Source organism: Herpailurus yagouaroundi, unplaced genomic scaffold, assembly GCF_014898765.1.
Source record: "Herpailurus yagouaroundi ecotype Mexico unplaced genomic scaffold, PumYag 250, whole genome shotgun sequence".
Lineage (NCBI taxonomy): Eukaryota > Metazoa > Chordata > Mammalia > Carnivora > Felidae > Herpailurus > Herpailurus yagouaroundi.
This window is the reverse complement of record NW_024412467.1, coordinates 1609561-1635951: the sequence shown is the minus strand read 5'-3', so window position 1 is coordinate 1635951 and position 26391 is coordinate 1609561. Positions and strand designations below refer to the sequence as shown.

Sequence of the window (26391 nt, the reverse complement as noted above, 5' to 3'; positions counted from 1 at the left end):
GAAATAGGGTGGAGGGTCAGCGGTACTTAGAGGATGCCGTGTGGATGGATGACTGGAGGTGTGGACGGGTAAAGGTCACAATAATTACGTGCGCGGTCAATCATTTATTCATCCCTGCTCAGGCTTCTTGTGTTGGTTAATTTCTCATTGGAATCTGAAAAGCATGACCTGGTTTCCCAAAAAAACAAGGAAACAGCTTTAGTGCTTTGTTTCCTGATTTACTTGATTTTAACTTTTTAGTCCACTGTTACAGATTCTTAGAATACACTTTTACAAATCTTATTTTTATTTTTTTTAATTTCGTAAGTGTTTGTTTATCTTTGAGAGAGAGACAGAGTGTAAGTGAGGGAGGGCAGAGAGAGAGGGGGAGACACAGAATCCGAAACGGGCTCCACGGGCTCTGAGCTGTCGGCACGGAGCCCGACGCGGGGCTCGAACCCACGAACCGTGAGGTCATGACCTGAGCCGAAGTCCGACGCTTAACCGACTGAGCCACCCAGGCGCCCCGAACTTTTTTTAAATGAGGCCTTTTTAGATAGGGGAAAAGATGACCTCCCCCACTCTGGATTCGAGGTGGTTACTGAATAAACGGCCCCTCTGTGGCTCTCTCCGCGTAGAGAGTCATTAGCAGCGTAACCTGTACGCAAAACGGCGGCGGAAGTGTTTCCTTGATGAAGTCAGTGACCCACAGAAAGAGAATATTGTGGACGTATTTAAAAACCAAGAAGGGGAGGGAAGACGGCTGAGATAGGGTCCTCGTGGAGGGACGCACCAGGCATACGCCGCGGAGGGTTTAGCTTCGGCCACGGCGGGGCCTGGCCGCGTGGGCTCGGGCTGTCCCATCCTGGGAGCCCTGCCGGGACCCGGGCTGTGTCCTGAAGCGGAGGGCTGTGGCCGTGGCTCCGAGGCCATCTGGCTTCTTCCCAGAGGTCTGGCAGGTGAGAAACTGGCGCGGCTCGCTTCCCTTTGGGCTCGCGGCGAAACTGGACGAACCTCGGATGCCACAGCGCTTGCGGTTTTCAAAGTATCTTCCTGTGTCTCGAGGCCGCGACATCCCCGTTTTCAGCTGAGGATGAGGGGCTGACGGTTTGTCTTCCTCACTAGCGTTCCGTAGCGACGGTCACTTCTGTTGCTGCTTGGTTTGCTTTTGCTGGGACCGAGGAGACTCCGTCTGTCCTAAGCCTGTTCTAACTTTCTAGCGCTTGCCCTTGACCTCGGATGCCCCTACGAGCCTTCCTGAGTATCCGAATGCTCACAGCCAAGGTGTGGCTTTCCTTTTCTTTTCACTTTTAGCATTTCTGATGCCAAATGTGTGGGTTCCCCCACCCGGCACCCCCTTCCCCAACTAATTCTTCGACTCTGGACACCAACTGAGCGTCCTACAGTTCAGCTCTGGCACTACCTGGAATTAAGCTGGACCCCACAGGTTAGGGGCTCAGGGGCACCCCCACTTGAGATACCAGTCCCAGCGTGTCATCTGTACTTCTGAGCAGCTGACTGTAAATTCTAGAGAGGGTCCCACACGCTGCTCCCCAGGTATGATAATTTGCTAGAAGAATTCAAGAAGACACTTTACTTACTACTACCGGTTGATCGTAAAGGACGCAGCTCAGGGACAGCCACATGGGTGAGATGTGTAGGCTGAGGTGAGAGAAGCCCCTCTCTGGGCAGGTCACCCCCACACACACCTCCGTGTGTCCCGGGGGCTCTGCCAACCTCATCACTTGGGGGTGTTCGTGGAGGTTCCGTTAAGTAGGCTTGGGCACGATGAAATCGTTGGTCGTTGGTGACCAGCTCCGTCACCAGGCCCTTATCCCTCCCCGGGGTCAGGGATCGGGCTGGAAGTTCTAGCTGTCCTATTATGTGGCTGGTTTTTCTGACAACCAGCCCTTATCCTGAAGCTGCCTAGGGGCCCCCAAGCTTTTTATCGTAAACTCAGAAACGGTTGGAAAGGGCTTGCTCTAAGTATCAAAAGATGCCCCCATTAGCTCTGTCACTCAGGAGATGGAAGGATTTTAGAAACTCTGTGTCGGGAACCAGGACAAAGGCCACATATGCACTCTGATAGCCCACAAGGCTAAGTTAAATGCCAACGTGTCCCTTTCTGTGGGGCCAAACTTGGATTACTGTGTCGTAACTTTGGTTCCTGTGCCAAAAATACACAAATAAATATCTACATAGATATGAAGAGTAGACAACTATTTTTAAAAAATAATAAAAATTCAATCTTTGGTCAAACTACATACAGTGCTTCTAAACTACCAGACATCTTAGGAATAATTGATATAGACATTTTACCTGTACATTTTAAGTCTTTACTGAACCTCTGTAAAGACAAACCAAAAAAAAAACACCCCAATTTATTTTAATGGCGAGATAAAATATACCAGTTTCTTCTTTTTTTGCATTTCATTAATGTGTATGTAAGAACACTTCAACATTACATTGCGGCTGCTTCGTCTGTAGACTTGAATCTCGGAGCGTAGTTGTGAGAGACAGGCGTGAGCTGGAGCTCTGGCCGGTTCTCCCTTTCCCTGGCAATGTGTGTCTGGACATGGGATCTTTCTAAGCTTGCTTCTAAAATACCAGCACTGGGGCGCCTGGGGGGCTCGGTCAGTTCAGTGCCCAACTCTTGATTTCGGCTCAGGTCATAATCTCATGGCTCATGGGTTCGAGCCCCACATCGGGGTCTGGGCTGGCAGTGTGGAGTCTGCTTGGGATTCATATTCTCTCTCTCTTTCTCTCCCTCTCTCTCCCCCTCTCTCCCCTTCCCTGCTCACACTCAAATAAATGCACATTAAAAAATAATAAAATAAAACCCTGCCCACATTATTGAGCTGTCATGAGAAAAAATGGAATAAAAGTATACAGTCCTTTATTAAATGTAAATATTGTTCCTCAGAACTAGTATTCCCATTTTATTAATATTAACTGTCTTTACTATATTAATATTTGCTTTCCCCTTTGTCTCCTGTTCCCCTTCCCTGACACTGTAGTGGAGGAGAAGAGAAGACTGTCCCTAGAAATGGATGCGTATCACCCTTAGCCACTCTACTTTGGTGACTTTTTTACTGATTTCATTAAGGAGCAAGCCAACTATTTTATAAAAATTCACATTCAAAAATTACGCCCCTAGTGGAAATGACTTTTAGAGAGTCTGCCTCGGGGCTGGGAGCTTCACGTGGGTAAACGAAGAGTGGCGATGCCATTTTCCCAGCACCAGGGTGTGCCCGCGTACCTGTGGAAGGGCACGACCGGTGGGAGAGGGAAGGGTAGTGGGGGTGGATATTAGGACAAGTCCCTGGTATTTTAGAATGTGCCTCTTGCTCACATCATAGTCCGACGCGCGCATGTCTGGCCAGGGGACCCCACGGAGGTCATTCGGGGACCCAGGCTGCTTTCGTTTACGGTTCTTCCTCGTCTTTGGTCCTTGGAGTCCTGTCCGCTCAGCCGGAGGATGACAGGAGGCACTCAGGTTCACGCCAGGAGGTTTGATAGGCCGGTCTGACAGTGATACCGTTGGCCAGAGCTTGGCCGGGTCGCTGCCCCTCGGGAACCTGAGAATCTGACCATGACGCCCAACGGGCCGGGGCCAGCGTGCTCGCCCGGGCTTCGTACCCATCCACTGCCCGTTAGCTACCGCCTCTGCTGCCCTCGCCTGGCGCCCCCACAGGGGAAAAGCATCCCCTAAAGGAAAAACCGTTGAGGGGCGCCTGGGTGGCTCAGGGGTTAAGCATCCGACTTTGGCTCAAGTCGTGATCTCGCGGCGGGTGGGTCTGAGCCCCGCGTCGGGCTCGCTGCTCTCAGCACAGAGCCTGCTTTGGATCCTCTCTCTCCCTCTCTCTCTGCCCCTCCCCTGCTCTGTCGCTCACTCTCTCAAAAATAAACGTGTTAAAAAAAATCTGCACAGCAGAATGAGATTCAGAAGCCAGGTTCTAGCTGCGCGGGCCGCTAACTAGCCGCGTCTCCACTGGAAGGAATTCTACGGACGATCTACTCCTTGTTCAAGGGAGTGGGACGCCCAGGGCAAGTAACCGACCTGCCGGTGGTCATCCTCTGAGTTATTACCGTACATCATGCAGTGGCTTTGCTCCACCTGACACGTCAGCGTTAGCCGGCCCCGTTTCTGGTGCGGCCCCACACTGTTTAGCCCAGGGACGAAGCTAGCCAACTCTAATTAAAACCGACCAAATCCCAGTAATCCGTCATCTCCCACGTGCTTCGAATGACGGTACCACAAGGCTGGAAGGAATTTCAATGTCGTCTTGTCCGGTCCCCTTCATTTATTTCCCCCATTCCTCCCCCCTACCTCCCTCTGGGAACCATCAGTGTATTCTCCGTAGTTAAGAATTGGTTTTTTGGTTTGTCTCTTTTTTTTCCTGTTTGTTGTATTCCACATACGGGTGAAGTCATATGGTATTTGTCTTTCTCTGACTTCACTAGCATAATACACTCGAGCTCCATCCATGTCTCTGGCAAGATTTGGCAAGATAACATCCTTTTCGATGACTGAGCAATGTTCCATACCTTATGTATACCATATCTTCTTTATATACTCATTTATAGGTGGACACTTGGGCTGCTTCCGCCATTTGGCTGTTGTGAATAAGACTGCAGTAAACACAAGGGTGCGATAGCTTTCTGAATTAGGGTTTCCGTATTCTTTGGGTAACTACCCAGTAGTGAAATTACTGGATTATGTGGGAATTCTTTTTTTAGTTTTTTGAGGAACCTCCATACTGTTCTCCACAGTGACTGCACCAGTTTGCATTCCCACCAGCAGCACATGAGGGATCCTTTTTATTCACATCCTCACCAACACTCGTTTCTTGTGTTTGATTTGACAGGTGTGAGGCGATACCCCATTGTGGTTTTGTTTTGCGTTCCCCTGATGATGAGTGATGTTGAGCATGTAGTCATGTGTCTGTTGGCCCCCTGGATGTCTTCTCTGGAGAAGTGTCTGTTTGTGTCTTCTGGATTATTTGGGGTGTGTGTGTGTGTGTGTGTGTGTGTGTGTGTGTGTGTGTGTTGAGTTGTAGATGTTCTTTATATATCTTTGTCACTAACCCTATAAGGGATATGTCATTTGCAAATATTTTCTCCCATTCTGTAGGTTGTCTTTAAATTTTGTTGATTGTTTCCTTTGCTGTACAGAAGTTTTTTTATTTTGATGTAGTCCCAAGAGTTTTATTTTTGCTTTTGTTTCCTTTACCTCAGAAGACATATCTAGAAAATTGTTGCTCTGGCCGATGGTCATAAAATTATTGTCTGTTCTCTCCTAGAATTTTTATGATTTCAAGCCTCACATTTAGGTCCTTAATCCATTTCAAGTTTACTTTTGTTTATGATGTGAGAAAGTGGTCCCGTTTCATTCTTCTGCATGTTGCTGTCCTGTTGTCCCAACACAATTTGTTGAAGAGACTGTCTTTTTCTCACTGCATAGTCTTGCCTCCTTTGTTGAGGATTAATTGACCATATAATTGTGGGTTTGTTTCTGGGCTCTCTGTTCTGTTCTGTTGATCTGTGTGTCCGTTTTTGTGCCAGTACCATACTGTTTTGATTATTACACCTTTGTCGCATGTCTTGAAATCTGGGGTGGTGATACCTCCAGTTTTGTTCTTTTTCAGGAGTGCTGTGGCTATTTGGGGTCTTTTGCAATCCTTACAAATTTTAGTATTTGTTCTAGTTTTTAGAAAAATGCTGTTGGCATTTTCATAGGGAATGCATTAAATCTGTAGATTGCTTTGAATAGTATGGACATCCTACAATGTTTGTTTTTCCAATCCATGAGCATGGACCTTCTTTCCATTTGTGTTTGCATTTTCAGTTTTTTTCCTCAGTGTTCTATAGTTTTTTGAGTAAAGATGTTTCACCATCGTGGTGAAGTTTATCACTAGACGTTTTATTCTTTTTGATGCATTGGTAAGTGGGATTCTTTTTTCAATTTTTTAAATGTTTATTTATTTTTGAGAGAGACAGAGCATGAGCAGGGGAGGGGGAGAGAGAGAGAGGGAGACACAGAATCCAAAGCAGGCTCCGGGCTCTGAGCTGTCAGCACAGAGCCCGACCTGGGGCTTGAACTCACAAACTATGAGATCATGACCTGAGCCGAAGTTGGCCACTTAGCTGACTGAGCCACCCAGGCGCCCTGGGATTGTTTTTTTAAAATTTCTCTTTCTGCTACATTATTATTAGTGTATGGAAATGCAGTAGATTTCTGTATATTGATTTGGTATCCTGCAACCTTACTGAATTCATTTATCAGTTCTAATAATTGTTTGGTGGAATCTTTAGCAATTTTTCTATGTATAGTATCATGTCTAGTGAAAGCTGTATTTCTTCCTTACCACTTTGGATGCCTTTTATTTCTTTTTGTTGTCCGATTGCTGTGGCCAGGACTTTCAGTACTGTGTTGAGTAAACGTGGTGAGAGTGAGTTTTTTAATAGCTGTAACCACCTCAGTGACTGGTATTGGTTTTACTCTCAGGCATGTGATGAGCCGTATTTCGAGCCTCAGGTGCAAGAACATCTGGGAAGATAATGTGTTTCACTTGGTCGGGTTTTGATACTGAGTAGAGGAGAGCATACAAACTGGGTAGGCGCATGTAGCCATTTCTGTGGTTATTTAATCAGTTGAGAAAGTTTCCTTCCTAGTTTGCTACATTTGTTTTCAATGAATAGCAGTTTAATTTGATTGGCTTTTTCTTCAGTAGTTCTGGAAATTGATCATTTATTTTTCTCTTTTGTTTTGCTGTGGTGGTGAATTGCACTGACCAACCTTTCTAATGTTGTATACCATTCTTAATAATCATGATACTCTTGCTTTTTTATTTAATTTTTATTTATTTATTTTTTATTTAATTCTAGTATAATTAACATACAGTGTTATATTCATTTCAGGTTCTTTGTTTTTTTTTTTTTTTAATTTTTTTTTGTTGTTGTTGTTTTTCAACGTTTATTTATTTTTGGGACAGAGAGAGACAGAGCATGAACGGGGGAGGGGCAGAGAGAGAGGGAGACACAGAATCGGAAGCAGGCTCCAGGCTCTGAGCCATCAGCCCAGAGCCCGACGCGGGGCTCGAACTCACGGACCGCGAGATCGTGACCTGGCTGAAGTCGGACGCTTTAACCGACTGCGCCACCCAGGCGCCCCTATTCTTGCTTTGTTTTAATATACTGCTGGGCTTTGTTTACCATATTTTATTGGGATTTTTTAATCTATGTGCGTAAAGAAGAGAGATCTATAGTTTTCTTATTCTCGTCTAGACCATCCATCTGCTTTGGGTTTCAGAATTATACCATCTTCATAAAATTAGTTCAGAAATTCTCCTTTCCTATTCTCTGGGACAGTTTGTACACAGCAGAGATTTTCTGTTCCTCTCCTGGGGAGCCATCTGGGCCCGATGTGTTGTGTGTGCGCAGGTGATACTTCTGTGCAGAATTCCTTTCGTAGGGATTTGATGCCTTTCGTTATAGATCTAATCAGATTACCTAATTCTCCTTGAGACCATTTTGGCCATTCATATTTTTCTAGGATTTTGCCCACTTAGTCTAATCGTTCATTTAGTCGTGTATAGAATTCTCATAACTTTTTTTTAAAATTTTTTTTTTTTCAACGTTTATTTATTTTTGGGACAGAGAGAGACAGAGCATGAACGGGGGAGGGGCAGAGAGAGAGGGAGACACAGAATCGGAAACAGGCTCCAGGCTCCGAGCCATCAGCCCAGAGCCTGACGCGGGGCTCGAACTCATGGACCGTGAGATTGTGACCTGGCTGAAGTCGGACGCTTAACCGACTGTGCCACCCAGGCGCCCCTCTCATAACTTTTTAATCTCTCCTGTATCGTGTTTCTGTGCCCCATGTTTTTTTTTTTTTTTTCATTTCTGATATAGTTTCATGCTTCTCTCCTAATTTTGTGAGGCTCGCTCTTTTATTAGTCTTTTTTTGGAGAATCATCTTTTAGTTTTATTAGTCCTCTTAAGCTCATTAATTTTTGCCTTACGTTTTTATTATAGTTCCTTCATTTTATGTCTTTTAGGTCCCTTATTTCCTGATCTGACCGCTTAGCTCTCACTGCTGCCTGTTTCTTACTGCCTAATGTATGCATGTAAAATTCCAGGACTGTTCAGCTCGCTAATTAGCGCTCTGTGTGTGTGTGTGTTCAGAGTTACTAATAATACACTAATTGTCCTTCCTTCCTGCCCATCTCTCTCCGTGCGGCCTGTGGAGACATTACTAGAGGTCTGACAGCTCCTGTCAGAAGCCAGGTGCACCACCCACGGTGTCTCCCTGGCACGTTCATCTTCATAATCCTGGCGGAGGGTGGTCTGAATCGTCATTAGTGCTCATAATCACCGGCTTATCCTCTAAGCACTCACAAATGGTCCTTTTAGCCTGTATTCATCCCCCAGAGGCGCAAAATCTACCTTCTTGATTTTTCAAATACCGCCAGCAGCCATTCCGATGCCCTGTTTTGTTTGCAGAGCCTTTCTGTGAGTACAGATGCAATCTGTTCCGACTGGCTGGGGAGGGGGCTTCTGCTCCCCTCTCCCAGTAACTACACGACACTTTTTACTTATTTTTTTTATTTAATTTTTTAAATGAAAAAAATTTTTTAAGTTTATTTATTTTGAGAAACAGAGGCAGGGAGGGGCAGAGAGAGAGAGGAGAAAGAGAATCCAAGCAGGCTCAGCACTGTCAGCACAGAGCCCAATGCGGGGCTCGAACTCACAGACCGTGAAGACCATGACCTGAGCCAAAGTCAAGAGTTGGACGCTTAACCGACTGAGCCACCCAGGCGTCCCCGTGCCACACTTTTTAGTCTGAAATGTATTCTCCTTGATAGAAAGACCAAAGTCAAATGGGATTCGGAGAACTTCTGATGTCTGTATGTCCCTTTCCTTTCCTTTTGCTAGAAATTGAGCTGAAACGGCGTGTGTGTTTGACCGCGAACCGTTTTGACAAATCGTATTCGTTTTTGCGTTTGGTTTTTGTGCCGCTCTTCGTACAAGCTGCCGACATCGCCACTTCCTATCTTAACCGATGCATTTTAAACCACATCCCCTGGAAGGTCTCCTGGTGATCCCGGACTTCCCATAACCTCTCTGCTCGCAGTGTCTTCGTGTCTAACGTGACCCGGTCGGTCTGGGGAATCACCTCTGTGGTCCACCCAGCCCTGAAAGCGCTCGTCCTACAGGAAAGCAGGCTGCTTGTTGGGCCCCGTGGACCTCCATGACTGAAACCCATCGATGTCCTTCCTCCCTGACCCCAGAGAACTTGCTGTGCTAGCGGTGAATTCCATGTCAAAGCAGGAAGCAAGGAAAGGGCTTAGAGGAGAAATTTATGCTAGTAGAAAGTAGTTATTTTTTTTTCTCAGAATGGGGAAGGGAATTTGAGAGGAAGCCTCGGAAGGGAAGCATGGGCGCACCGGACGGAAGGCCCGTGTTAGGACCGTACGTCCTGGGCTCCTACCCTTTCCATCCATCGGTCAGGTGACCTGCGTGGGTCCCCCTCGCCCTCTGAGCCCCCTGTTTGCTGTGACTAACCAAATACTACGATAAAACTATCTTTCCTTTTCAGTGCAGAAGGTACAAATGAAAATGAAGTCATACGGTGCAACACACGTGTAAACCATGAAGCATTGTACAAACACAGGGAACCATTATTACTGTGGAGAGCCCCCTCTCCATTGTTTTGCAAGAGGAAAAGTGCTAACCCTGAGCCAGTTCGGTGCTTCTTTCCCTTTTGTGGTAAAAGTTACTCGTGAGCTCTCTGGCCGTAGCTGAATTCTACAACTCGGCTGATTGTTTGCTCCGTTAGAAGACCCGGGAAAGCCTTGCTCCGATACAAAGCACCATCCCGAGGAGAAATAGAGTTGTTTTTATTCACAGCGTCCTTTTGTCCCGTATCTGTTATCCGCTCATGTTCAGCGGTTGGCAAACATGAGCTCAAACACACGGCTCACATTCATAATGGAGATTTCCCAGCGAGTGAAATGGATATAACTGCCTAAAGCAAATGATCGGTTTTTTCTTTAAACAGCACACACAGAGGTCTTTGCAGACCTCAGCCAAGTTCCCCTAGAGGCAACTTGACACTTGCACATCAGGATTACAGAAAGCCACTTCCCCACCACTCTGTGGCAAGACCTCCAGACCAGATAGCCCAGCAGCAGGAGAATTTGCCCTTGTGCCCAAAGGAATGGGCAAGACAGGCCCTCTTTCTCAAGGGCCTACAACCGCTGGGTGTAAAATATTAACCTAACACACCATTGCAGACGCAAATCAGACATATTGCTGAGCTCACCGTGAGATTTCCATTCAAAGACAGTTGCTAACTTGGTAAGTGATTTCCTCTCCTGAGACCCAAGCTTTGAAGCGTCTCCTGGACCCCTGACCCTGGGTTTCCCACAGCACCTCAGATGCTTGTCAGAAATTGCACTCATCGTCGTCTACCCCAAATCTGGCCTTTTGACCTATGTTCCCTAGAATCATGCTCCCATTCACCCAGCCTAGAAACTTCGACATCATCTGAGGCAGCTCCTTTCTTGGTACTCTTGTTTCTCCAGGCCTTAATTTGCCCCTCGCCTCCTCCAGATCAGACCAGACTATTACAGGAATCTCTCTTTTGTGTTCCTGAACAGATTCCCCTACTTACAGAGGTGCCCGGGGGGCTCAGTCGGTTAAGCGTCCGACTTCGGCTCAGGTCACGATCTCACGGTTCGTGGGTTCGAGCCCCGCGTCCAGCTCTGTGCTGACAGTTCAGAGCTTGGAATCTGCTTCGGGTTCTGTGTCTCCCTGTCTCCCCCTGCGCGTTCTCACTCAGTCTCTGTCTCTCAAAAAATGAATAAATGTAAAAAAAAAAAAAAAATCAGATTCCCCTACTTACAGTCCCTGGCTCCTCCAACTTCACGCTGCTCTAGAATTATCTAAGCAAAATACAGGTTGGGCCGTGCCACGCTTCTGTGGGGTCCCTATCGCCTACGGAGTGAATTCCACACTCTTTCGTGCGAGATTCAAGGCTGTTCACCATTGGTCCTTGTATCATTAGTTGGAAAGCATTCGTTCAGCTAGAGATAACGATATGCGGCTAAAGATGGCTCCGACAGTGAGAAATCCTGATTTTCTCAACAAGAAACCCAGAAGTCTCAGGATCAAGGACTGGCTTATTCAGCAGCAAAGCTCCAGCACCTGGATGTTTTCTGCCGTCTGCTCGGTCGTCCTCCACATGTTGGCTTTTGTCCTCAGGCTTGTACCCCCTCGAGCCCCAGGTGGCCACTGCAGCTCACACATCACGTCCTCCCACATATAACCAGGCAGAAAAAATATACTCTGTCTGCAGCAAACCGTGCTCCCAAGCCCCTGGCAGATTTCCCTTCTGTCTCACCAGCATCGTATCCTACACCATGCCTACCAGTCACAGGCGATACAATTACGGGGTTTGGCTTCTACAAATAAGTACTCACTCCTGGAAATCAGGCTTCTTCCCGCAAGAAAGCAAGGAAGCAGGGGAGGGGACCCGAGTGGCCCCTGTTCGCGTCTGCCGGGGTTTGTGCTTAGCAGCTGAACCCACCCACGCTCCGCTGGCCCCTGGCCCCTGGGGTCATCTCCAGTCAGACCCTAGCACCTGTCGCCTTTTTTCCGTGCATTCCCTTTGCCCTCAGATCACCTGCAATGCTCTCTCCGCCTGTAGGAAGCTGGGCTCTTCCCGGCCACCGCCTCTGACGCGCCCACCAGCGTCAACCCCGCACCAGGCTCTGCGGTCCTGGTGCATTCCTCACTTTTGTCGCCTCCTGCCCTTGCCACAGTTGTACACGCGATTTGCATTCCCGTAGCACGTGAGGGCCCTGCTCAGCCAGTCCTGTCCTTCCCGGGGCCCCTGTCGCGGTGCCTCGAATGCGACGGTCATGTTTGCCGCGTGACGTTGACCGTAAATTGCCATTTCTCCCGTTTGGTCAGCAGGTCTGCGCTTCCAGCATAGTCTCCCAAGATGGGGAACAGAACGGCCTCATGGGGAGAGTGGACGAAGGTGTGGATGAATTTTTCACCAAGAAGGTGACCAAGATGGATTCCAAGTGAGTTCAGAGTCCTGTCACTAATAATACTGTTGGATTCACCTGTAAGTTCTTAAGTTGCAACTCAACTTACTGTTCCAAGGTTTGTTTGTTTTATTTATATACACTACATGGGATTTCCTCTTCGCATGGTTTGCAAAATGTGATCTCCAGACCAGCAATCCTCACTGTCAACTGGGAACTTACTGAAAATGCAAATTCCGAAGCCACTACCCCAGACCCACTGAATCAGAAACTCTGGACGTGGGACCAGGCAGTCTGTACTTTATTAAGCCCCCAGGGCACACTGAGGCATGCTTCAGTTTGCGAACCATTGTGCTGTTCCAAAATAGAGCACAGAACATAGCAAGGTATCTGTTTAGGGCTTTATCACTGTCACGACCCCTTCATGGCAGGGTGGTGAACTTTGACAGCTGACATTACTTATTTCTAAAGTCTCCTTGTTCATCATTTGAGGCCCGTGGGGGGCCCCGTAGCATTGCTAAATGGCACAGCCTCAGTAGCATCAGAATGACAACAGAAATAGCGAAGAGGCGTCAGGGGCAGGTTCCGAGATGTTTCTTCCTTTTCTTATTCCTGAATCGTGTTTCCTTAAAAGACAGTTCTTCTCTGAGCTTTTAGTAACAGTCATTTAACCCGGGACATTCTAGGCATTCAGCGTCGTTTGTAGCCAGTTCTTTAATCCCCGACTGAAATGCAGATCTGTCCCTGGATACGCTCTTAACATGCATTCGTGTCTGTGAAGTGTTCTCCACCTTGAGGTCTCAGATCCAGGAATGAATTGAAACCATCCTGATAAACTGAGGGTGGGCCAGCTGGGCACAGGGAAGAGGCTGGTCCCTTCTGTAGACCTTATCTTGCTTATCTTGCTTCAGAGTGGTGAGTTGGAAAGAAGTGAAGTTTTTAAATCTGTAACAGTATAACCTAACTGCACATTCTAAGCTTCAGGGCCCAATTATTTGTCTTCTTGGACACTGGCCTTGAAGCCTGGCATGCTAGGAAGGGTGCCGTGCCCCCGTTCTTCAAGAACCAGATCAAATGTCACCCAGTCTTTGAAGCTGTCTCACGATGGCTCCTCTCCCACCCCCTAGATTAATTGTTCTTTCTCTCCTGGTGACCCAACGCTTTTTTTTTCTAGAATTTTTTTTTTTAATGTTGATTTATTTTTGACAGAGAGAGAGACAGAGCATGAGTGGGGGAGGGGCAGAGAGAGAGGGAGACACAGAATCCGATTCAGGCTCCAGGCTCTGAGCTGTCAGCACAGAGCCCAACATGGGGCCTGAACCCACGCACCGTGAGATCATGACCTGACGCTCAACCGACTGAGCCACCCAGGTTCCCCCGCCTTTTTTTTTTTTTCTGTTAGAGCACACGTCACCCTTTGAGCGTTTCTTCGGCTTTAAATTTTTTTACAGTGTGAGGAATGGACAGATGTATTTTCAGTGTAAAAGATTCAAGGGAGACCAACATAAACAGAGCCAACTGGAAAGTCCCTTTTCATGATGTGCTTTCCAGTCTTTTTTCCCCCTAGAATGCTGCTCTCTTCAGAAGCAACACCTAGGTCTTACTGTTCGTGATAACATCAGCGTCTGGCAGTCTGTGGTCTGTAGTCTGCCTACAGTCACAGCTGGCTGAATGAATTTGGACCGTCTTGGCCTGTATCTCTGCAGACCGCAGACCCTCCTCCTAAAGTTCAGAAGTTGTTATGTCATCAGTGGAGAGGTTTATGCACGTTTGATCCGAACCATTTGTGTTACACCTGCTCCCGTGTGATTCCCTGTGTCCGTAGGATGCCTTCTGTAACAGGCTTTGAATGAAAGTTGGGGCAAATTTTACAAGGTGCACAATCCACTCTCTACAAAGATTCTGCTCTGGGAGTATGTTCCAGTATGCAAACAGAATTAGACATCAGTTTTCACCAAATAGTGATGGAATCTACTAGAAGTTTTTATTTATGTTTTTCGTTTCATTTCATTTTATGTGTCAATTTGATACGTAAAGGGCTAGGCATAGGTAAATCTGTAAGCTATATGAACAAAGTTTGGAAATCAGAGTTATAAATGCTCATAGTTTAAAATGCAAGATGTTGTACAAGGCTTTTTACCAAAAGACACACACACACACACACACACACACACACACACACAACTCCATTGTTTCTTTCCCCACTCCTTATTCCCCAGAGGCAATTAATTCCTATGCCTTTAGCTGCTTCTTTTTTATTTTTGCTTCCATCTTCTTCAATAACATTTTTTGCTGTTTCCTGTTTTTCAGTTTTAGATAGTAAGTATGACTGTTAACTTCTCACTATACAGGATAATTTCTCTCTGACACACTGTGACCCTTCTGCCCACCACACACGCTCTTTTAGTCTCCCGTCTTATGTGGTTTATCATAATTGTTGGTTAGATCAGTGTGTTCACTTCATCGTGACCATGTAAATATTCATGGCCGAGTTACACCGTCGTCGTGTTTCCTCTCCTTCACAGCTTTTTTATTTTCCCTGCGGTGAACAATTATCCCCTTTGCATTTGCTTGGTTTTCCCTATTTCCCTATTCCCTACTGCCCTATCCCACGCATCTCCAAGAAAGGTATAAATCTCCTCTCCGGTCCTTCCTCGCTGCCTGACCGACTCCATGTGGCACGAGGGGCCATTCCCCTGCTGTCTTCCTGCCGCCCTCCCTGCCCTGTGTCTCCTCCTTCTTTCTTTCACTCCCTCATTTTGGTGCCTGACCGCCTCCGCGTTCCTCCTGAGAAGGGGGCTTGGGAGGGGAGTTTCTGAGACTCCTCGAAGTCCTCCATGTTGGTTAACACTGTGACTCTGTATAGAATTCTAGATTGGAATCCATTTTACCTTAGAATCTTGACACCCTGGTCCCATTGCCTCCTGGCTTCTAGTGTTGCTCCAAGAATCTGCCTTTCCGGGGAGCAAGAAAACCCTGTCCCCTTCAGGCTCCTTCTAGATGGACTAAGAATCAAATTGACATGAGAAAGATTGACAGGAGAGAGTCCGGTATGTACAGGGAATCCGCACAGACACGAAATTCTGAAGACAGTCAGGCAACGTGAAGCACGTATGTCATTCTGAACCAAGAAGGAGCAGGGGTCTGGGACTTCAAAGGGAAGGAACGCAGTTCTCAGGAAGAGTAAATGTTTGGTAAACAAATGTCTGCTGGGCCACTCAGTGGCCTTCCCTCCCCATCAACCACCCCTCATTCATAGTAGTGTAGTTGTCCGTGGTGACCTCTCTTTTCCGGGAGCAGGTCCCCTATCTAACTTCTTCTAGGCAGTTGAGGGGGAACCCAAAGCGCTTTTCCTGAATCTGTTGGGTTTTAATGGCTTTTTCACTCAAAATAATCTTCATGCCAAGGTGGCCCATCTCGAGGCAGCCTGCCTCCTCCAGATCCAGTGTCATCATGAGCCCTGATTCTGTGTGACTTATTTTTCTTTTTACTCTTTTGTGGAAGCATTTGGGATTTTTTCTGTGTTCCCAGAAATTTATGGTGTTTGGCTCTGGGTAGGGTTTTTTCGTTTTGTTTTAACGCATTTGCTAGGCACCGATGAACCATTTTAATCTGGAAATTCATGTCCTTTGGTTCTGGAATTTTTCTTGACTTATTTTTTTTTTCATGATTTCTTCCTTTTTTCTCTGTATCCTTTTTCTTAAAACATCCATGATTCAAATTATGCATTTCTTCTATTAATCCGCTAGTTTTTTTGTGTTCCCTCTTCTCTCTCATTTTCTCATTCTTTCTATTCCCTGCCCCCCCCCCCTTTTCCTCACTGTCTGAAAAATTTCCTCAGCTGTATCTTCCAGTCTTGAGTTTTATACCTCTGCTGTCACATTTTTTGTTATGCTTGTTTGGTGAGCACAGCAATTTTTTTCTCTTTCATTTGAAATGAGATAGGGCACTAGTGAGCTTGGAGGTTGGTGAGTGTGTTAGAGGCAGTTAGGGTCTAAGAGGACGCCTGGAGGGCAGCTGTCCCTGAGAAGCCCCCTCACACAGGAGGGGCCCAAGATGGCAGCCGGCATGACAGGAAGCACTTACCAAATAAGGAAGAAAAGGCACAAAACCCTGCTTCCCCTTGCAATTAATGAATATTCTACTCTCTTGTTATCAACTGCAGTTAAAAGATAGAGTCCCAGGGGCGCCTGGGTGGTGCAGTCGGTTAAGCGTCCGACTTCAGCCAGGTCACGATCTTGTGGTCCGTGAGTTTGAGCCCCGCGTCAGGCTCTGGGCTCATGGCTCAGAGCCTGGAGCCTGTTTCCGATTCTGTGTCTCCCTCTCTCTCTGCCCCTCCCCCGTTCATGCTCTGTCTCTCTCTCTGTCCCAAAAATAAAAATAAAAACGTTGAAAAAAAAATTTAAAAAAAAAAAAGATAGAGTCCCAAACCCCAGTGCACACCTCTGTCACTTGAGCTCACCTACTCTCACATTTTGAGAGCGTACTTGCTTTGTTTTGCTTTTTAAAGATTTTATTTTTAAGTAATCTCTACACCCAATGTGGGGCTCGAACTCACAACCCCGAGATCAAGAGTTGCATACTCCACTGACAGCCAGCCGGGCGCCCCTCGAGAGTGTACTTTGGCTCCAATAAACTTTCCTGCTTGTGTCACTCATCCGCTGTGTTGTGTCTGCCCTTGAATTCTTTCTCATGAGGAGAGCAGGAGCATTCGGTGACATCTTTGGGACAGGCTGGGTCAAGGGTCCAGGGTCTCCCCAGTTCATTTGGCAACAAGTAGAGCCTGTCTACTGGGGGACTTCAATGTAGAGTACTCGTCTTGGGCCATTTTGCTGGACGGGAGTCTCCCTGACTATCAGAATCTTCAGGTCTTTTCTCTTGGGCTTGTTAGGAAATTTGATCTTCTGCCTGGAGGCTATGAACCTGGCCACCCCATTCTAGGATCCAGAAGAAGAGAAAGGAGCTGAGAGTATCACTGTCCCAATATGCAGGCTTTTCTGGGATTGTATGGGAGGAAAAATAATTTTCTCTATACCCTTCTAGGTTCTTGGCTGAGATAGGCCTAGCTAGGCTGAGACCTGTAATACAAGACAGATGAACAGAAGAAAAACAACACGGAAGTTCAAGAACATGGGGCACCTGTGTGGTTCAGTCATTTGAGCATTTGACTCTTGATTTCAGCTCAGGTCATGATCCCAGGGTCATGGGATCGAGGTTGAGCCCTGTGTCGGACTCCCTGCCTAGCTTGGGATTCTCTTTCTCTCTCTGTGTCCCTCTCCCCCGCCCCTAAAAAAAGAAAGAATTTCAAAAACGTGTATACCTCCTACCCACATGGGAGAGACCCAGAAAAACTGAGTAGCTCTCCAGAATGGCCCAAGCCACCACGTTAAATACCATTTTCAGTTAAAGACCAAAGAAAAAACGTTGGGATGGGGGCTGGGGAACGGGTTTTGGAGCTCAGCAGGAAGAGGCCTGTGAACAGGGTGAGGTTGTTGTATACACTGAAGTCCATACCTTCTCCACTGGGAAGTTTCTAGAGATGCGGCTCTCCCCCTCTGCCTGCTCCCGAGAGGAGACACCCTGACAAAGGAGATTTCTCCCATGAGTATAAATGCTTCTTCTGAAAGGGCAACTTCTACTCAGTTTTCAGAGCCTCTGCAGCATCTGCTATTTCTTAATCCGCCTGAAGTGATCCATGTGCCAGAGATGCAGGTCTTGGGTGCCACGGTCCGCCACCCTCTACCTGAGCCTCGTGTTCTCACGACAGCACGCGTTCTTTGGCCGTCCTGCTGTCCGTCCCTCACCCTCCCCGGCGGGGAAACTTGGGCGCCAAGGGGCCCTTCTGGTCTCTGGTGTGGGGGGAGGGTCTGAGGGTTTGGCGAGTGGGCTTCTGGGTCTCTCCCTCTCCGGGGCCTCCGCTTCCTTCTGTTCCCAGAGGTGCTTGGAGTCCCGCGCAAACCCCTCCACCTCTCGTCACCCTCTCCTTGCTCCAGAGGTCAGCTGCCCCAAGTCTCTTACGTCCCTTGTCACTCACAACTCTCTTGGCTTCCAAAGTTTGTTGGTTTTGCCTTTCCTCCCCTCTGGGGCTTTTGCCTTTTTTTTTTTTTTCTTTTTCTTTTCTTTATACCTTTGGCTGTGATCGCTGGAGACTCAGAGGAGCTAAAGGGGATTGGGTCTGCCAGCTGTAAGCGAAAGGCGGCAGTGAGACCTCCCCCTTGGCCCATCTCACTCACTCTTTTCCCATCCAGTCCCACGGTGCTGAATGTTCTCTTGGTTACAACTCTCTCCCAAAGCTCACGGTCTCTGTTACCTCTTTCGGTGGTATTCCATTTAAGCAAGGACCCGCATCTTTGGGTGGAGCACTGAGGGTGGGATCTCAGGTGGTATCTAGTGATTGTGCAAGGATTTCAGGTGCTTCTGGGGGGAATCTTGCCCTTTCTGGCACCAAATTAAATAAGGCTGTTGCCCACCTCAGTCTTTGAGGAGCCAGCTTCTGAAAGTTCTTACAAGTAGAATAAATAGGCAAGTGAGCAGAGTATTTAAATACAGAAACACCTAGGGGCGCCTGGGTGGCTCAGCCCATTGAGCATCCGACTTTGGCTCAGGTCATGATCTCACGGTTCATGAGTTCAAGCCCTGCATCGGGCTCTGTGCTGGCAGCTCAGAGCCTGGAACCTGCTTCCGATTGTGTCTCCCTCTCTCTCTGCCCCTCCCCTGATCGTGCTGGAACACCTCATTCTGCTAATAGTCCCACCATCTACACCTTCTTCTTTGGTGGAACCTCAGTCCCCTCCCCTGTGACCCAAGATGACAACATTCCACACTTCTGTTTACCGAGCGCAGTGACTCAAATGAAAATTTTGAAATGCTACGTGATGGTCGCCCCATAAGCCGCAAGCTCCATATTTGTGTCTTGACGGATTCTTGCTAGAACTGTAATTACATCAGAACCCACAGGATTTGTTCTTTTGAATCGCAGGCGATCGGCAAGAGGCTCCGAGTCCCAGGAGCTTGGTGAAGGAGGAGACGAAAAGAAAAAGCGAGATTCTCGGAAAAGCGGCTTTCTCAATTTAATCAAATCCCGGTCCAAAACGGAGCGGCCCCCGACGGTCCTGATGACGGACGAGCCCTCGTCGCCCAAAGGGGCCATCCGGAGTCCGGCCTCAGACACACCCAGGAAGGACACGAAGCCAGCGGAACACAATGGCAGTTCTGAGCGGCTGGAGGAGATGAAAACACCCGACCCCGTCGAGGAAAGTCCGGGGGAAGACGTGGGGAAGGCGGACCGGAGTGACAGCAAGGGCAGCCCACAGGCCGGGCGGAGGTACGGGGTGCAGGTGATGGGCAGCGGTCTGCTGGCGGAGATGAAGGCCAAACAGGAGAGGAGAGCCGCCTGGGCGCAGAAGGTGAGGGCGCGTTCCTCCCGCGGGGGCGTCTCCGGGGTGGTGCCCCACTCGGTGTTTATGGGCGAGGGGGCTGCAGAACCAGCCTGTCCGGTTGCATACAGATCCCAGGACAAAAGGCTTTTTCCAAAAGAGCACAGGGCGCCGAGGCATGGCCGTGCTCCCCTCGGGGACAGGGGCCGGCTCTCCTGAGGCCACAGTGCTTGGAGGGAAGTCCTTGGCCGAGAGTCTGCGGCCTTTCCTCCCCCTGCCGAGGTGCTTCCTGTGCAAGTCAGAAGCATGGACCCCTGTTCCGGGAAAATGCTCAAATCTGGGGAGAAGACGGAGTCTGTTGAGTCCAGACAGAGACCCCAGGGTGACCAGAGTAGACCTGACAGAAGCAGATGAAAAGACTGAAACCGGGGGTGGTGCCTGACTGGCTCAGTCGGCCAGACGTGCAACTCCTGATCTCAGGGTTGTGAGTTCAAGCCCCATGTCAGGTGTAGAGACTACTTAAAAATAAAAAAAGCATCTAGGGCACTTGGGTGGCTGTCAGTTAAGTGTTCAACTTCAGTCTAGGTCATGATCTCGCCGGTCCTGAGTTCGAGACCCATGTCGGGCTCTGTGCTGACGGCTCAGAGCCCAGAGCCTGCTTTGGATTTTGTGTCTCCCTCTCTCTCTGCCCCTCCCCAACTCACACTGTGTTTCTTTCTCTCAAAAATAAATAAATACTAAAAAAAAAAAAAGTAAAAAAAAAAAATTTTAAATACTGAAACCAGATTCTAATTATATAAAGGTAGATCTGCTTTTCAGTTTTTTTCATAATTCGTTCCCTTTTCCAAGCCTAAAATTCCCCGCTGTACTCCAGATTTGCAAGCCAGAAGAAAAGAAAGGCAAGGTATTCTGTTAGTTTTGATTGGGTACTTGACCATTGAGATATGTTGTCGTTCGCTCTGGAGAAAAACTTGATCGTTTAAAAATGGCCAGGACCCCCCAAACTCTGGCTCAGAGCATCACTTACTCTTCGAACGTCTTTTAAAATATACATCGTGGGTTTTTTTCTTCCCCTCTTCTCTCTCTTTTCTCCTGCAGCTACTGGAAAGATTGCAGGTTTATGGTGGTCACGGAGACGCACATGCCCACGTGAACCCGGGTTCTGGGTTTTGTGCATTATCCCGAGCTCTTTCTTTGACGTAACTGGTTTTCCCCAAGAAAGGAAAATCACACATCCGTTTTACTGGAAGTGTCAGAATGAAAGAGTTCGCCCCAACGAACCACTGAGTTTTAGAAAGTTCTTCCAACTGTATTATATACCAGAGTGCGGAGGCTGTTTTATATCACTTAACTGATTTTTTGTTTTCATTAAATCCTGCATCGCACGGGATCTTACACCTGTTCACCATAGCCCTCCACCGGCACTGTGGTTATCCCGCGGTTTCCTAGTGATGGATCTCTCCCACCTCGCTCACTGCCCCTTACAGAAGGTGGAGAGGGCTGCAGAGGGGACCATGTAACTGCATTCTGCTAATTCAGCAAGGCAGGCACTAGTCAGAATTCTGTAACCGCATCTTTGGCAAGTCAGACGCCCAAGGAAGTGTTTAAATTGCAATCTGTTTCATAGAATTTCCTTACAATGATGAACATGCTGTTTTCACTAACGAGCTGTTTATTTTATCACTGTTTTTCATTGATGAACAGCTGCTTTTTGGTAGAAAGATGGGGAGATGCTAGAGGGTTTTTTACATGTGCTTTGGATTTGACTCAGCGACAAAATTCCTATGGTTTTAGAAGTCTGTTGTTGGAGGCTTATAGTAATGACCTCGTAGCGCCATCTAGTGTCTTTTTAAACACCACCAATAATAAAAATCCTTCATACAGTGGACCCCAGAGATATCGAGGGTTCGGTTCCGGACCGACACGATGAAGCGAATATCGCAGTAAAGCGAGTCAAGTGAGGTTTTGGGTTTCCCAGTACATAGAAGGTTATGTTTACGCGATACTGTAGGCTATGTGGCGTGTACTAGCGTTATGTCTAAAATCACAACGGACACGTCTTCATTTTAAAATAGTCTATTGATAAAACATGCCAACCGTCATCCGAGCTTGCTGGTGCGGGGTCTTGCCTCCATGCTGAGGGCTGCTGGCGGATCAGGGTGGCGATTTCTTAAAATAGGACAACAGTCAGGTTGGCCACATCGATGGACTCTCCCTTTCACAAATGATCTGTCTGTAGCAGGCGATGCTGTTTGATAGCGTCTTACCCGCAGCACAACTGCTTTCAAATTGAAGTCAGCCCTCTCAAACCCGGCCGCTGCTTTAGCGACCAAGTCAATGTCCTATTCTAAACCCTTTGTTGTCACTTGAACAGTCCTGACCGCACATTCACTGGGAGTAGATCCCAGCTCAGCAAACCACTTCCTTTGCTCATCCGTCAGAAGCAACAACTGTGTCCGTTTGATCACGAGACGGCAGCCGTTCAGTCCTGTCTTCAGGCGCCACCTCTAACTCCACAGCTCTCTAGCTCTTTCCACCACACCCGCACTGACCTCCCCCGCTGGGGTCATGATGGGCCCTCAGAGTCGTCCCTGAGGGTTGGAATCCACTGCTTCCAGAGTCCCGTTCGCGTTGATGTTTCGACCTCTTCCCGTGAATCTGGCGTGAAAGCTGAAATCACACCTTGATCCGTGGGCTACAGAGAATGGGTGTTGTGTCGGCATGAAAACAGCGTCTCCACCGGGGCTCTTGGGTGACCAGGCTCATTGTCAATGAGCAGTGCCGTTTGGAAAGCAGTCTTTCTTTCCTGAGCAGAAGGTCTCAACAGGGGACCTAAAGTGTTCAGGAAACCACGTCGTAAACAGATGCACCGTCATCCCGTCTCTGTTGTTCATTTCTAGAGCACAGGCAGAGTAGGGCCAGCCTCAACCTTACAGCCTTAGGATTTTTGGAATGGTAACATTGGCGTCAACTTCAAGTCAGCAGCCGCACTGGCCCCTGACAAGAGTCAGCCTGTCCTTTGAAGCTTTGAAGCCGGACATGGACGTCTCCTCTCCAGCCACGGAAGTCCCACATGGCAGCATCTTCCAGAAGAAGGCTGTTGGTCTACACCGATCATCTGTTTTCTGGCGTAACCGCCTTCACTAACTCTCTTAGCTGGATCTTCTGGAGAACTCGCTGCAGCTCCCACATCGGCACGTGCTGCTTCATTCTGCACTTTTCTGTTGTGGAGACGGCTCCTTCGACCTCATGATCCGACCGTGATTGGCTTCAGACTTTGCTTCTGCAGCTGCCTCATCCCTCTCAGCCTTTATAGAATTGAAGAGAGTCAGGGGCTTGCCCTGGATTAGGCTTTGGCTTAAGGGAATGTTGGGGCTGGTTTGATCTTCTATGCTGACCACTCAAACCCTCTCCTTATCAGCAATAAGGCTGTTTGACTTATCATTCGTGTGTTCATTGGAGTTAACGTTTTTTTTTTTCAAGTGTATTTATTTATTTTGAGAAAGCAGGGGAAGGGGCAGAGAGAGAATCCCAAGCAGACTCTCTGCTGTTAGCACCGAACCCAATGCAGGGCTCAAACCCACGAACCATTGAGATCATGACCTGAGCCGAAACCAAGAGTCAGACGCTTAACTCCCTGAGCTCCCAGGCACCCCTGGGGTTACATTTTTCACTTCTTTGCATTCACAACTTGGCAGCTATTTGGCACAAGAGGCCTAGCTTTCGGCCTGCCCTGGCTCTCAACATGCCTTTCTCGCTGAGCTTAATCACGGCTAGCTTTCGATTTAAAGTGAGGTGCCCCGCTCTTCCTCCCCTTGAACACTTAGTAGGACTATCGAGTGGCCTGATTTCAATATCATTGTGTCTCGGGGACTAAGGAGACCTGAGGAACGGGGGAGAGACAGGGGGACGGCCGGTTGGTGGAATGGTCAGAACACGTACGTTTATCAGTTAAGTTCACTGCCTTACGTGGATGCAGCTCATGGCACCGCAGACAGTTACAAGAGCGGTATCACTGAGCACACATCGCCATGGCAAATATAACAATAACGGAAGAGTTTGACATATCGTAAAAAAAAAAAAAAAAAAAATGCGGCACAGGGACACGACGTGAGCAAGTGCTGTTGGAACAGCAGTGCCGATAGAATTGTACCGTGCGGTGATACCGCAAACCTTAAATCTGTAAAAACCGGAACAGTATCTGCAAAGTGCAATAAGATGAGGTATGGCTATACTTACAGTTCAAACCAGTCAGGGGTGTTCTATCAGAATAATAACAAAAAAGTGTTTCAAAAATTAGTGTAAGAAGATTCTCCCCTAAAATTCTATGACCGTATTCTTGAGGAAGTCAGCGGCATAAACGCCAGTGGTCAATAGACGGTTGATAAAAAAAAAAAAAAAGTACGGTGTCCTCACTCTTCTCTTGAATAAGTTTCTTGACACTGTTCACATTTAATGCACGTATTTAAAGAAAAAGAACATGAAAATGGGAACAGCGCACTTCTCATTCATTAGCAAAGCAGAGTACCAAGTAGCGTCTGCTTAGAGGCCACGCGCTTTCTCCTGGGGCCGCCTGGTCAGCTGTGTGCTCTGTATTTCCTCCTTGTTCCATGCAGTAATTTTTGACATGTGTTGACTACCTGGGAAAGCCGGGAAGGAAACAGTAAGAGCCACCCCTAGGATTATATTTTATCTTTTTCATTTTTTTAATGTTTACTTTTGAGAGAGAGAGAGAAGAGAGACAGAGCATGAGCAGGGGAGGGGCAGAGAGAGAGGGAGACACAGAATCCGAAGCAGGCTCCAGGCTCTGAGCTGTCAGCACAAAGCCCAACACGGGTTTGAACTCACGAACCACGAGATTGTGACCCGAGTTGAAATGGGACGCTTAACCGACTGAGCCACCCCGGCGCACCCCCTAGAATTATATTTTAACTGCAGGTACGCGGGGCGCTGGGCACTCATGGCCTGAGAGGCGGTGTCTCCTTCAATGTGTCCTCCGTCCTGGCCACTTTAAATAGCCCACCTTCTTATTTTTGAGCCCAGACAGACGTGCCTTCCAGAGGTTATAAGATGCGAGGAGAGGCGCTCGGCTTTTGGGACTGGTTAAGCCCCGCCTCCTGACCACTCCGTTCAAAGGCTCGGGCGCCCTTGCTGGTCCAGGCGGGGGACTTCTCGGCTAGTCTTCACCTTGCAGACGCGTCCAGGGCTCTCCTGCAGCCCTGGCACGGGGCTTCCTGTGCTCAGGATCACTTTTCCGTAGAGGTGCCAAACCATGTGCTCGTTCTAGCCATGGGACTTGTGTGCACGCTGCTTCTCCGAGACCAGCCTCTGCTAGGGGAACATCCGTGGTCTTGCTGAGAAAGTCCTCGGCACCAGTTGCCTCCCTGGGAGCCACGCTCCTGGCGAGTGTATGGCTGTGGCCAAGCGGTCAGTGAGTCAGGTCTCACCCGTGTGTCAAATAATCCCTCCCATGTCATCAAAAATACCGGAAAGCAAGGAACTTCCGGCAGACACCTGCTCTCCGGGCTTGTCGGGCACGTGAGTGGAGCAGGAAGGGGCAGGCCAAGGTCAGGTCGCCCTGGGAATCCTCAGCTCCCTACCCCGCCCTCCCCCCCTTCCACCCGCCCACCTTATTTGTGTTTTTAGACAGGAGATGCAGATTATCGTTGTCAGTAGGATTCTTGGTAGCAAACACTCGCCTTTTCTTTACATGGGACTTTTTGTGTCTAAATGCTTCGGTCTCAGGGGGACTTTCTGCACCACACGAGGCTGATTCCCGGCCTCACAAGTCACAGCTCCGGCTGAGACAACCTTCCCCACCTTTGCCGTCACAAACCCCTTTGCCTGAAGTTCTTGGGTTTTTTAAATTAATTCCGGCCTGCCCCTCCGCTGCCTCCTGAACCGTCGGTCTGTGTCCCTATGGTTCTGGCCCCGTGACAAGGAAGACCCTGCCCGTGTTGGGCCCCTCTTCACCTGTTTTGTACGTCAGAGTGAAAAGGTTTCCGCTGCTTTTAACACTTGATTGTTGGAACCCAGCTTGGAGAGGGTCCTGTCACCTTACAGAGTGTCCGTGCCCCATTGCTGGGAGCATCGGGCTGCAGAGAACACGTAGGTGTTCCACAAAAAACCCACAGGAAACAGGAGACATCAGCGAGCCCACTGGCTTCCCCGGAACCCACGCACCTGTCACCCGTGGGAACTGGCCACACTTGGGACCCCGGAAGCCTGACTGCAAACCCAGAACACAACTTACTCCTCAGAACCGTGTCCCAGGAGGAGGCCCTCAGGGTGACAGGCCGGACACGGTCGGTGTGACAGTGGTAAAGGGGCCGCTATTTGTTGTCGTTTATTATCTGCTTTGTTCTTTTTCTTACATTTTAAACAAAAATGCACTTTTGGGGGGCCGTGTGCTTGACTTTTCTAGAAGCTTGGGAATGATGCGGCGTCTCAGGATTCTTCCGGCCTGGGCAGCACAGAGCGGTTGGATGCAGGTGGGGCAGGTAAGTCCGGCGATTGCCGTCGCCCCGTCGGGAAAGGCGCTCGGCTTCCGGTTCCAGGAGCCTCACGTCATTCGCAGGAGAAAAATAAAAACGGGGCGTGAGAATAGGTTTCTGCGTCACGGTTCTCAGCTGGCACCGAAAGACATTTCCTCACCTGCCGCAGGTCAGCCCGGGGCATGTCCCCATCCCTGCAGCCACGCGCCTGGACAGCCCACCTTTTCCAGTTTCCCAAAGGGAGGAGATCTCTTTGAGAGGAACTCCCCAGCTGTGGGCGTTGGAGGGGCGGGGGAGGCGGGGACAGGGCTGACGTTAGAAAGCCATACACGGTAGGTGGAAGGTGGCCCATTTGTTTGACACGAGGGAGTGTTCTTTCCTTTCTGCACCGATATCCTTGGCAGGTGTAGCAGAATCATAACGGCACCTCTGGTGGAAACGGAGACTAACTCACAAATTGCGTGTCAGAAACCTCACTTTGCT

The 26391-nt window shown here is 48.4% G+C and overlaps 1 protein-coding gene across 4 annotated transcripts in view; it reads left to right on the top strand.

The window, feature by feature from the left end:
• CARMIL1 (capping protein regulator and myosin 1 linker 1) overlaps positions 1–26391 on the top strand; it is a 313766-nt gene that overhangs the window by 273509 nt on the left and 13866 nt on the right. For all 4 annotated transcript variants that reach the window (XM_040460656.1, XM_040460654.1, XM_040460655.1 and 1 more), the window contains 3 exons: positions 11962–12074; positions 19018–19444; positions 25839–25914. In XM_040460656.1, the coding sequence (XP_040316590.1) occupies positions 11962–12074; positions 19018–19444; positions 25839–25914 (616 nt within the window). The remainder of the gene's footprint in view (positions 1–11961; positions 12075–19017; positions 19445–25838; positions 25915–26391) is intronic.